Raw genomic sequence first — 13461 nt, 5'->3', positions numbered from 1 at the left:
CTACCAGCTCTTAATTCAATGTCCTTCATAGATTCCTGCCAAAGTCCATGCTTTTGGATGGATCAAGTAATTCCTATCTGCTAGATCCTATATAATGCAATTGGGAGCTTAGCCCCCCTGTTCTAGACCCATGTATGTGTGTGTTCCCAAGGATCAACCTTATCTTCTCTTTATTTAATCTGTATCACAAACCTCTTGGGTATCTTCTTCATGGCTCTTTGAGTTTTATTTCTTTGCAGATAATGCACAGATCCTTTTTCATATTCAGGGCATTGGGACAACAGTTCTCCTCGCCACCTTTAGTTGTGGACGCTTTTCACTAGTCGAAGAGTCAGAATGCTTCAATTTAGCTCACCAATAATCCTCCAGTGTGATTGGATCATGGTCTATGGTCCCAATCAACAGGTCCTAGTTACGTTCAAGCCCTTGTGGCGAGGAACCTTGGCATTGTGATTGATGCAAATCTCTCCTTCTATCCACGAGTGACAGCCGTGTCGAAAGCTTGTATTTTTCATTTGTGAACTTCTGAGATTTTTCTTTTTTCAAAGAGTAGTAGCTGTAAATGTGCTTAAACAGTACAATGTAGATTTATGTAATGCTGGGTACCTGGTACTCCTAAAAAACAAAGGTGCTGCTGGCATCTTGTATGGACTTAAGATATTCGATCGTGTGCTCTGCAGGTTTGGAGACATCATTGACTCCTGGTTCATACATGGTCTTTTTCAAGTTGTCGGTCACAGGCATTGCATTTTCTCGGAGGGCGGGACAGAATTCCTGTGGCAAAAAGTTGTAAAACACTTCCTTTTGTTGAATTTGTGACAATTGTCTAGATATTTATGTACTATCCTTTACATTTCATGTGCTAAATGGGATACCAGATCTTTCAGAGGCCATAAACTCATTACACCAGATCCTTGAAATGAAAGTGGATTACCTGAAATTCCAGAGTAAAACGTAAAAACCTGGTTGTTTGTAAGTTAATTCACACTCTAATAAGGAGCATGATACCTCAAGCTCTGATACAATAGCACCTTGAGGCAGAAAGGAATGAACGTTTGAACTTGAAAACGTAGAATAGAATAGTATAAAGTAGAATAGAATAGAATAGAAAAGAATAGAATAGAATAGAAAAGAATAGAATAGAACAGAAAAGACTAGAATAGAATAGAAAATACAAGAATAGAATAGAAAAGACTAGAATGGAATAGAATAGAATAGATTAGAATAGAAAAGACTAGACTAGAATAGATGTAAATGGGGCAAATAGGGAAAGCAATCAATTTATTATCAACAAAATGTGTGCAGGAACAAGTGACATAGTTGTAACATAATGGGAATTAGGTGAATCGTTCAAAAATAAAGTTTCTGAATTATCCAGAATAACTATACACATGCGCTGGGAAGTAAAAATAGTTGTATCCTAACTTCTATGTGAAACTTATACAAATCAAAGTATAGGCATTGTGAGATAAGTGTGGGTCGCAAGTTACGCACAAGTGAATGTAATATATGAAATATATGATCTTCTCATTCCTCATTTCTGTACACACCTTTAAGAATTGGCCCCTTTGTCTTTCTTCGCTTGTACACTGAGCCTCCTGTTGGATAACTGGTCTCTACTCCTCCCTATCTGACCCTGCTGCTCAAAGAGTTGTGTCATTTGCACTCATGTCCTGTTAAATGCATGCATGTCCATGTAAGTGTTTGTTCGTTGTGTCCCCTGCAGGTGGGCTACACCAACCCCAACTCCTACGTGAACGCCATCATCGGCCTCTCCACCTTCTTGTCCTTCTACGGATACCTGCTCTTCTACAAGGCAACGCGGAGCGCCCTGCAGGGCCACAACATGCGCTCCAAGTTCATATGCATCATCCTCGTGCTGGTGCTCTGCGGCCTACAGAGCGGCATCCTGGAGACCATGGGGGCGCTGGGGGCCATCCCCTGCCGCCCGCCCTTCTCCGTGCAGGTCCGCTCTCAGAGTAAGTGGCTAACTCCTCTCTTCTGGTCAAAGGGTCCTCTCAGTGGAGGAAGCTGCAAAGACCAATCCCTGAGGGGGACTAATCTCTAGATGATCCAGTGCCGCGGCACTGCAGATATCCCCCCCACCCACAGGGATGTCTGCAAGATGAGGATTCACCTACTGTTTGTAAGAGCTAGAAGGTGCAGTCACAGCTCCCCAATCAAAGAGGCCACACCCCACTCTTTACCTCCTCCTCATCATAGTGAGGAGGCAGGACTGCTGACAAACTCATCTGTGACTCTGGAAATGGCCAGTTATGAGATGGACTAAATTCCTTTCCAGGAGGGGACGGTGAAAGGACCACGTCATGGGTATAGGAGAATGAGTTTCTACTCTGGAAAAATGGTATACCTGTGAAAGGAAAACAAGAAAAAATGGGAAGTTCCATATCAAGACTGCCTTTCTCGTTGTAGAAAAACATATTGGGGGAATGACCTTGCGACAAAAGTCACATGGGGTTCCCAGGATTACGCATCGAAAACTGTGACTGATGCAGTTTATCAAGCGGACCTGGGAACATGTGATTTTCCAAAAACTGTCAAAGTACTTTAAAGCAGGAGTGGAAAACTAATGTTTTTTACACTTTTTTAAAAAATCGGTTCTTTGGGCCTGATTCACAAACTGCAGTTTGTAGTATGTTTTTTATTAGAACAAAACAAAGTGCTATTCATCACCTACCTGCAGAGTTTAGGCCTTCACAATTACCTATAATGTGTGGACTTCGCACACTTAAATATAAGTATTAGGAGTAAATGTGGGTGGGACACAAAAGAGTGACTTTTAAAAGGGGCAGACTTACTCCAAAAGGGGATGGCATTAGGGAGGAGTGAGTGTGGTTTAGGGAGGGCACAAGAGGAGTTTAGGGCGGGCAATCACCCACCGACACTAGATTAAGCCAGTTGCTGTACTCCCGAGGTGGAGACATGTAACTTACACTTTTGTAGTAAATTTACGCTCAGAATTTGTGAATACAAAAAAGTAGTAAAGTTACTCCAAAGTATAAATTACTCCACAAAATATGTCACCTTTGTGAATCAGGCTCTTAAACTTTAGACCAAATCATTGTCCATCTAGAGATCCCTATTGGACCGCCCCTGCTTCTCAAACACACTTGAGTTTGTGGTTAGTGCGGGAGCTGGTCCTACCGTTCAGCCACTCGGGCTTTTCCCCGCTGAGCTGCAAGGTAGGCTGCAGCTTTCTGAGTGAAGTTAGTTGCCATGATTCAGCCCTGCAAGCCCCCATGACCTCATTCTAGGCCACAGTGGACTTGCTTTTCCTTGCACCTTTCATGGTCAGCTTAGATTCCAAAGATAGGTTCTCCTTCTGGGTTGGAAGAACACGCACTGTGTAAAATATTGCTACAGCACATGTGTGCTGTCTGATCACCTCAAAGTACAGCCATGGCACCCTGAGCAGCATCATGGTGCAGGGAGCTGTCTGTTGTCACAAAGAGAAGAGATGGCCTTCATGAGCATCGCTGAGCACTTCTGAAAGGCTTTCGTACTTGAGCAGTATCCCTGGTAGGCTGGTATATATGCCAATACAGCATTAATCGTACTGTATTGTAGTTGCATTTCTATATCGCTCACTACGCCTACGGAGGAAGTGAAGTGTCTTACACCGCGCAGCACTATACTCCAGAACACAAGGTTAGTGGTTAGTCCAGTGGCTATAGGTTTTTGTTGGTTACTGAGATTAGTTTTGTGCTCTCAACATACCTTTCCATACATTCACTCTGGTTTATTTGTGATAGATTAAATTATTAGGAATAGGAGTGATCTTTAGTAAGAGTGGGGTATGTGAGTTTATGTAGGTGTTTGGTGGTGTTGACGGGTAAGTGAGAGGAGATTCAGTACTCTTAGGTGTAGGGGTTTGACGGTTAAAAAAGAGTAGAGGTTGTCATCTTTTAAATTAGTTGTGGGCTATTTGCAGGAATACATTAATAGTGATTAAGGAAAAAGTGCATGTGAACCAGAGAAATTGTGCTCACAGAGAGGAGGCAAGGAGAAGTGACAATCATACGTTGTAAGTAAAGGCTAATTTTTCATGCTGGGTTTTAGAATATAAAGGATGCTTTTGAGATATCATTAGATTTGAGGATGCAAGACTACTGAAAGAAACAAGATTGTTTGCATGTGAAGATAGGGCCATATTAGATACGTTTGATAGGCCCTATGACCAGGTGAACTGTCTGTCCACTGCTGGGCTACAACTAGACCACCACTTCAGCAAGGAGAGCTGATCAGCTCAGGGGTTGGAAGCGTAAAGTAATGGTTGGACGTAACCAGTGAAAGACAATTCTGCACGTGCTGGAGCAGATGTCTTGTGATGTTCGTCGTCAAGCATGGCTTACAGTATTAAATACAGAGCAAAAAATAATGCATCTAGGATGCCCCTGGTTTAGCCTGGCACAAGATTGAGGGTGAAGACAGCTTCCCTAGACAGTGGGAGTGCACTGCCTGCACTCTTGTGGGTGGCGGATGGAGACCCAGACCCTAAAGTGAGGAGGATGGTGACAGGGCTCCCCCCAGAAATTCAACAAAGATCCCTTTAGTAAGGGGCTACTGATAACACCTCCTGAAGCACCGCCATAACCTGGGTTTGTATAACACTATGTATCAGTGCAATAGTTAGCCGTGGCTTGTGATTATGACACAACACAAGCGCCTTTTTTTGAGCTACGGTTGTGCAAGTTTCTGAACCATTCTGAGTTTAAATCTGTTGTCTCTACTTTGCAGCAATATTTTATTACTCGTTGACCATGGAGATGTTTTTCATCGGCCTGTATGCACGTTACTGTTTCCGGAGGGTGGAGCCCTGCGTGGAGAGAGACGGCACCGACATTCATCCAGCCCTGCCAGGCAAGAACAAGGCTTCACAGACTGAGCCAGCACAACAGTATAGCCCTCCCGGCTACCCTGAGACCGATGACCTGTGGATGGGGACAAACCCAGGCTACTTCAGCGACAGCGAAGATAGCCTGTGCCACATTGAGCACACGCCACTCGACAAATTTGACTTTGGCTCTGTCCAGGGCATGGGGAATGGAAGGTACGCCGGCAGCCAATCCCCAGAGGAGCAGGGCTGGGCCAAGGGTAAAATGAGACGTCCACTCGGAAGTCCGATCATGGAGATGAACAATCTCAGTGTAGCGAATGCATCCTCCAAGGTAGAGCAGCAACAGAAAGGGAGTAGTGAAACAGCGGCATCAACAAGTGACACTACTGAGAAGGGAGCCAATAACATCCAGGTCTGTGCACAGATTAACTACGTAAATGCCAATGAGGCCACCGTGGTCTAACAGAAAGGGGAAGCTTGAGGCAACATGGCGGAGAAAAAGAACATTCGCCATCACTGAATGAGTATACTGTTTACCAACAAACACATTGTACTTTGTATAAACAGAAATGCTTGATAAACACTTCTCTAAACAAACACTAAGCACTAAAAAAACCTTTGAACACTCTGCTCTACTCAGCACTCATAAATTGCTTGTACACTTGGCCACCATGATCACCTTTTGCTTCAACCATATCGTCCTCAACAATCACAAACCACTATGACACTCCATGGGACTCAATACTATCCTCTATGCGCCTAGCAGAGATGATCCGTCACAATGACCACTCTTTTGACATGCTTCAAAGCTACCTTGGTATATCCTCAGCCTTTTTTCTTAACCTCTCTGGTGTTGGTGGACACCTTGGGGAAGAACCCCTTACTCCTATGAGTGCCTCTCAACCGAGTGTTCACGGACATCTCAGTCACCTTCCTACTTGTAGCACTCCGTCTTCAACACTCACACTTAGATGTTGAGTGTACACTCTTTGTGCAGTCTATGAATACACTCCATTGCAATTTCTGTTATATCCATGCCCAAGCTCTGACTAGCAAGCCTTCCTCTATCCTTGTTTTTATCGTGGTTTTTTACTTACTCAGTTGGCAAAGGTAACAGGAAAAGTCATCAGCCTAACACTTTGCAGGCGGATGTATTACCTAACAGACACCAACAGCATGAATGGGAAGTCTTAGATGCCTACTCTCTGCCCCTGTTACTTCTCTTATTACCCATTCGTATCCATCACGATGCGCAGGACAGAGGCGAAGAGGCCCTGCTTAACCAATTCCTAGCTATTCCTAATGCTGACAGATTAGGACAATTGAAGCTCTGAATAAGCCCCATTGCTCTGATGCCCAATGGAGGATGTACACAACCTCAAATGTGTGATCCTGGGAGATACAGTTAACTGAAAAATTTACTGCTTACTTACCAGTAATCTTAATTACACTGATTCCTCTTTCCAGACCTTAATGCAGTTGTGAGGCCCTCTTTCCAGGCATCTGTCTTCCCTTTTTGCTTCCAGATGTACTACCACTTCACTGTGTAAAGGGTATATTCACCAAGACTTCCTATCGTCTCCAAGCCTCAAACACCACTGACAATACTCTAGATGGGAGGGTGGGAATGTAAGTACTGAGACTAGGGGTGTGGAATCAGAGTAATAAAGATTATAGGTACGTAATCTAGACATTACCTCTTCATCCACATTGTATATCCCATTCCTTACATGATGCACACATTCCAAAGCTACATGGCTTTTTAAATGGACATATAAATAGAAAAGAAAAAAATATTTAATATCAGATCACCAAGGTACATCATTTACATTCAAAGGTTTTGTACCAAATTCCAGTTCAGTTCCTTGGGCTAAATTCAACCTATAGTGTTTAATCAACAGAGACAGTCTTGCACAACTTGCAGCACTGCAAATGTCTGTGATAGAGGTTCTGCCCCATTCTTCCCAGAGGGTGGCCATTCCTTTAGTGGAACTGGCTTGGACAGAACCTGGAAGAGAAGATCCTGAGTTCAAATATGCAGTAGACATTACCGCCTTACCCCAACAACTCAAAGTAGACATTAACGATTTAAAACCTCTATTAGATTGTCCAACATTGATCAACAATAAACAAAAATCATACCTTCTGAATTCTTCCACCCTGGTTAAAGAAATCTAAGCTCAACTAACCACATCTATTGAATGCAGTAAGCCATTGGGTTTGGATAACTGAATTAGTACTCAAAAAGAACTATATCCTGGGTTCTGTGAAAAAAAGGAAGTCACTTTCGGAACAAAGTTTGGACCGAACCTTAAAAGAATTCGATCATCAAAAATCCTTCGATATGGAGAGTAACCCATCAAGGAATGCAGTTTTTCTCCTAACCGCTTTACAATAGTGATATTTACCAAGACTACCACCTTTAGTGACACAAAATGTAACTCTGCTTAATCCCCTTTGAGATTAATCAAGAACTCAGAGGGATGAGTGGGAAGGCATACAACAGAGAGTTTTGCCACCTGGTTGTTAATGCATCAACCCCATCATTAATGGTTTCTGCAAATGGGAAAACACATGAGAAGTAGGACATTCTGATCATCTGCAAAATGGTCTAACGTTGAGTACCCAATATACTGCAAATATTTTGAAATGTGTGCGTTGACAGTCTGCGATTTTGAGATCAATGAAACACTCTGCTCAGAGTTATGCTACAACATTGTCCCCCCCCAGTATAAATTGCCCTAATGCATACAATATTTTTTTCTGCCTGTATCAGAATATTTTCTACCACTTTGTTCTGGAACAGCAACCTTATCCCAAACTGTTTAAGTAAGACACATTGGCAAAATTGCCCATTCGTATAACTGCTGTTCCCCAAACCTCTCTCAAAAGCTTTTACAGGCCCTTCCAACAGCTGTCAATTTCCTGCAAGTTGAGGTGTGGTAATCATTGAGGAGCTAATTAACAACCCTGGGTTGTCATTGAACACAGCACTGTCCCCCCAAACTCTCTTGCTGGGATCTGTTGTTATTGCTTTTGGGGAATGAGATATCAAAAGAACTCCCTTCTCTACATCTTGACAAGTCAACCGTAACTGAAGCTGTACCTACAGGTCTTTGTCATAAGGATCATGGACTCGAACTCCTGAGAAGCCAGCTTCGAATGTTGTAAGTTATGGTGAACGAGTGGGCCCCTAGTCAAAAGTGTCCAGGGTACTACAAGGATAACAGACTTTAAAAAAAAAAAAAAAGATAAATATTTTTATTGCAAATTTTGCACACACATTCTTATTTCATCCATTGTCTTATACATGTTGTTATTTATCGTACAATCACAACTCTTTTATATATTTTTTAAAAAGTAACAAACTTCTGCCAGAAAATTGGGCATGGGAAGGGTCATGTCATCTATTCACTATATTTTATACTGTAATCGATAAGGATTAACAGAATTAGTTGGCCTCCTACTTTCTGTGGAGACCTCTGCATGCTGGAATTTTCTGGAACACTGACGCTGATTACCTATATGCTCGTAAGAGGTTTTGAATGCACTGTTCTATTGTCTGGGTCCAAAGCAAGTTCTATTTGATGATGGTTCATGGCTCTTATGCCTTAAAAGATCCTAAGGCTTCCTATCTATTTCTGTTATAATACCTGGACTGATAAATAAAAAGCTGAGTGCGTTTATGATTTTCGAAAGATTTGCGATACACACACTCAAGCTTTTTGCCAATCTGTTAATCACTTGAAAGGGCATCTTTAACAAACAAGTGTTCTAAGGTCCTATCTACACTCCAGCTTCTTACACACAGTTGTCTTCTGGCAGCCACTAGCCCACGTGCAGTCATTCAGGAAGGTTTAACATGATCATAAGTGATATCAGCCAGGCACTTTGCTCGAGTCACCACTGCAGTTAACATGCTACAAACTAGTAAACATGAAGAATAAAAAGAGGAAGGCCTATGGAACCTCCTATACCCAACTTTAAATAACTAATTTTTGTGTAAGTAGGCAGGTACCTAAAAACCCACAAGGTAAAAACTGAGTTTTGTTTAGCTTGAAAAGACACTTCCTGTAATGTGACCTGCTGGCTGCATGAAAGACTTAGATCACCATGTAAAACCAGGTTAAGACTTTTCAAGGGTAATAATAGAAATAATTTTAATCATCATTATCTGGGTGAAGTGCAAAACCTCACTCTCTTAATACTTTATCACACAAGCAACAACACATGTAGATATCTCACACCTTGCAACACTAATACATTTATAAATTAATTACAATACAAGTGTGTCTCTTGTTGATTAGCTTTCAAACCAGAACCTCACTTAGACCCAAGCAGGACCTTCAAAACTAAAGCCACCCCAACGCTCATCTGCTAACCACATACCCATGGGCCAGTGCACCGCTTACCTCATGGTCAGCAAATTCCTTTACTCATGAGACGATGCACCACTTGAATCACTCCTGAAACCGCAGGCTGATGCGCGCTCCTATTACTTTTGGAACATGTCTTAAACATTGCGGGCAGGAGACCCGTATATCCGTAATAAGCGTCACCTCCAAACCACAGGCCTTCATCAGACTGCTTAAAAAATTCAAGTTTATGCATGCCTTTCACTGTAATAAGAAAGAGCAAGCAAAAAGAAGCATGCAAGTAAAAATAGGAATATTTATGACATCATAGCCATTACATAGTAAAGGAGATTTGTCATTTGTCAGTGAAAAGGGAAGACAGGTGCTTGGAAAGAGATGCTCACAGTGAGGTGGGGGCTTCACAACTGGATGAAGTAAGGAATGGGACAAGGAATGTGGATGGGGAGGTAATATGTATGTATTTGGTAATTTATTGTACATTTTGTGCCTTATGATTGTTTATGCTAAAGTTATGCAACACAAGAGGATGTTAAACTCATCAGAAATTCCAGCCAGAAAAATACTCTGACCCCGACTAGGCTATATTGTACGTAGTGAGCATTGATGTTTACGTCAATGTTACAGACAGGCCGCGTTACATTTTTCAATTAAAACAAACAAGGTCATTTCTTAAACAATTGGAGACACCCACTGCATGTATCAACTCATATCTAGGGCACACTTTTATGTGTTATAAGAGCACCTCCAGGTCCCTACAGCCATTAATGTATGACCACATTCATTGAGCTTGTAATGGATTGAGGGTGTCAGGGTTTAAGGGGAGATATATGAGCTTTGTTCTGGTTCCTGCTACAGTCAGAGCACACTCACCCTTTCCGACTAACTCTATGGTTGGTAAAACTGACAGGGTGCAACAGCGGCATCCGTCAGGCACTTTCGGGCCAATCGGAAGGATGCAGAGCCAGGCAACTAGAAATGCTAACAGTTTTACAGGCTACAAGAACCTGCAAGTTGAAGTTATTTCTACCATCTTCACTGCTACAATGAATGTCATGAGCAGGTCACTGGAAAAAAAAGCCAGGGGGGACAACAAAAACACTGCTTTCAATTACTGGTGCCTTTAGTCCCCCTGTGGTTACTTATTAGGCCATCTCACTCATTTGCTGTATTGCATCCAAAAATACATCTGCTTTTATACATATGTCAACAAAGGAATAAGCAGAGTTTGTGTGTTCTCACTTATGTACAGTTTATTTTTCACTTTGTCAGACCGAACACTGTATTTTGATATTGTGCAGATGAATTGCATACTGTCTCCCTTTTCCTAAAAAGTTGTAACTTTGGTGCTAACTCAAGTTTGTTGGAGAATGAAGTGCAGCCTGAGGTCCCTGAAGATCTCCTGTATCCACCATGGACAACCATCTTCCATCTCATCCTTGAGCTGCAGAATTAATCTTCAGCCTGGATCCTTCCTCGTGACTGGTCTTGATCAGGAATAATTTCCAACTTTCCTCACTAAGACCCAGGCGCGCCTTTGCCATCGATGGATTTCTTCAGTACCTCTTAGAGCATGGATTTCCGACACGAGGCACCTCTACGATCCCATGCTATTACAATTTTGAGTTGTCATTTTTTATCCATAAAGATACTTTTTTCTGTAACAGTGATCCTTGAGTCTGGTTCTACTGTGGGACAAAATTGTACACTTACTCTGTGAATGTCAGATGCGTTCCTGGTGTGCGGGAGAACCATTGTATAGGAGAGATACGGAAAAGGTCGCGACGCGGGAATGGGAATCCTTTCTACATTCCTTTATCAAACGAGGAAGCAATTTTTTTGCAGATTCCCCTCAGATTGCTTGCTCAATCCTCTACAGATATATATACGAGAATCCTTCTTCGTAATATTCATATTCTACATTACCGCCACAAAGCGTATGCCAAATTTTATTTTGAGTTTGAGTTCATATTTACTTTAAAAAAAAGAGAAAATTCAAAAAATGCTTTTTATGTATTTAAAAACCTTGTTAAGAATAAAATAACTACAGAATAATTGTATTTGTTGTCCTAACTGCTTTTAACAGGGATAATTTGCTTTGACTGCATTGGTTGGTTTCTTTCCAGTTGAAGCTTTAAAGGTTGTTGATATGTTAAAAATGTAAAGCAGGCTGTTTGACGAGACCTCTTTGGAGTCTATACTAATGTATTAAAGTCCAATCTTTATATGGAATAAATAATTGGTGTCAATGGTAAGAACAAGTTATTTACTTTCAGTGATGGTCATTCTGATGGATACTCTAACCACTTCTAAAGAATTTTGCCGTCAGTACCAGCACTTCTCTGTAGCTAGGGAGAGTACCGGTACCCTGGTCCATGGCACAGCAGGCTCAGGTTAGGTTTCTCCTCCAGGGCAGAGGCCTCTCTGCTTCCGAGGAGCTTGTAATGAACTAGACTGAAGCAGCCTTTTGCAGAGTTGCTGGCAAAGATTCCAGCAGCGCCAATTTGAATGTCCCCAAACTGCAGGGAGGTGAGGGCTTGTGTCACGATGTGATTAACATGATAGGGTCTCTAGACAGACCCTGCACTGTCAATCAGGTGAGCAGCGACCATTCGGGTGAAAGTGCCATCATGACTTTCATTTTGTGTAATGAGTTAATCTATAATCTATTTTTTTTGGCATAAACACATTTCTCATGTGTTTTAATACGTATTGTAATTGCATCTATATAGTGCTTACTACCCCTGACGAGGCGTCAAAGCGCTTTTTCGGCGAGTAGCATGCTACTCCGGGACCCATAAAGGATAGTGTAGAATTAGTATAGTGAAATATGAAAATAATTAAAGTGGTGGATAGGTTAGTCAGATATTTGGATTAAGAAGGATAGCGGAAGGATAGAAGAGGAAATTAGGTTTGTATTTATATAGCGATTGTTACCCCTGATGGGGTGTTGAAGCGCCTTTTATTTTATTTTTGGGCAGTAGCACGCTACTCTGGAAACCCATAAAGGATTAGTGTTGAAAATTAGTATAGTGAAATATGAAGTAATTTGAGTAGTGCATATGCTATTCAGTTATTTGGATAGAGAAGGGTAGGTGGTGGGATAGAAGAGGGAAAGAGGTTTGTATTTATATAGCGCTTGCTACCCCCGATGGGGTTTGAAGCGCTTTTCTGGCGAGTAGCACGCTGCTATGGAACCCACAAGGATTAGTGTGCTGCAACTGGTACAGAAGTCATTATGTATGATCATATGTTGCCCTTAACCCCCCCACTAGCCCCACCCACTTGCCACACCTCTATTTTAATGAGTACCTACATTTATTTTCGCCCATTTAAAGCACTGAATGTAACCATCAGTGAAACTCCACAGGTGTGTGTGATCAGTATGTTCAGAGGTGCATTCATGCAAACAGCAGCCTTGATACTGGTTCCAGACTGTAGGGTTCTAATACTGCTTGCACGGATGCCACATGCTCCAATGACAACTGCTATGAAGTGTCTGATGAAGCACCATGTTAGGATGCACAGAATGAAAGCGATTTTTCAATTGAAATTCAGAATTTTGGTAAACCACATCTAATTTTACTTTCCCTAAATTTAACATGCCAAAGGGCCTGGAAAATCTTGGTACATGCCAATCTTGATGCAGGAAGCACCGCAGTTAGTATTTTTGCCAATTTTTTGGGTAAACTCGCGATTGGTGGTACATATCTTACATGGTGAATTTCGAACCCAGCGATATTCGATTTCAGCAGGTACCATAAATAGGCACCAATTCTCTGGGGTGCTTATCGAGACCTACGTCAATCAACTTACGTTTCCATACTGAACAGTTATAATGTGCAACGCAATCTTTCAAGAAATGTTCTTATTAAGGTTGATTTTCCACATCTGGCATCCCTCCACTTGTCACTGAGGTGCAACTTACTTAATCACAAAACCACTGCTACCGTTCCATCTGCTTTGTGGTTCAGGGAGTCTGTTACAACCTCATATTTGTAATACCAGGCAGCGCTTCCAGCTGGGCGGTGGTAGAGTTTCAAGAGATTTTCCAACCTTGTACTGGTGTTCTACGTCTTCTGCATAAAGCACTAAGTAGTAACTTTTTTAAATCTTAACAACTGACAGTCGACTACTACTACAGTCTGTGTTAACCAACTACTTAATGGATACCACTTGCTCACTCCCTGGCAATTCCCAATGACTGTCATGCGGACACTAGATTAGAAC

The 13461-nt window shown here is 41.9% G+C and overlaps 1 protein-coding gene across 1 annotated transcript in view; it reads left to right on the top strand.

The window, feature by feature from the left end:
* The window catches only part of LOC144785013 (organic solute transporter subunit alpha-like), a 46660-nt gene extending 39073 nt beyond the window's left edge, over window positions 1-7587 (top strand). The window contains exons 6-7 of the mRNA XM_078664132.1: window positions 1727-1979; window positions 4759-7587. Coding sequence (XP_078520258.1) covers window positions 1727-1979; window positions 4759-5321 — 816 coding nt within the window. The 3' untranslated portion in view covers window positions 5322-7587. The remainder of the gene's footprint in view (window positions 1-1726; window positions 1980-4758) is intronic.
* Window positions 7588-13461: the final 5874 nt, after the last annotated feature.

The sequence above is a fragment of the Lissotriton helveticus genome, chromosome 10 (genome assembly GCF_964261635.1).
Source record: "Lissotriton helveticus chromosome 10, aLisHel1.1, whole genome shotgun sequence".
Taxonomy (NCBI): domain Eukaryota; kingdom Metazoa; phylum Chordata; class Amphibia; order Caudata; family Salamandridae; genus Lissotriton; species Lissotriton helveticus.
The sequence above is the reverse complement of the archived record's forward strand: the minus strand, read 5'-3'. Positions and strand labels throughout refer to the sequence as shown.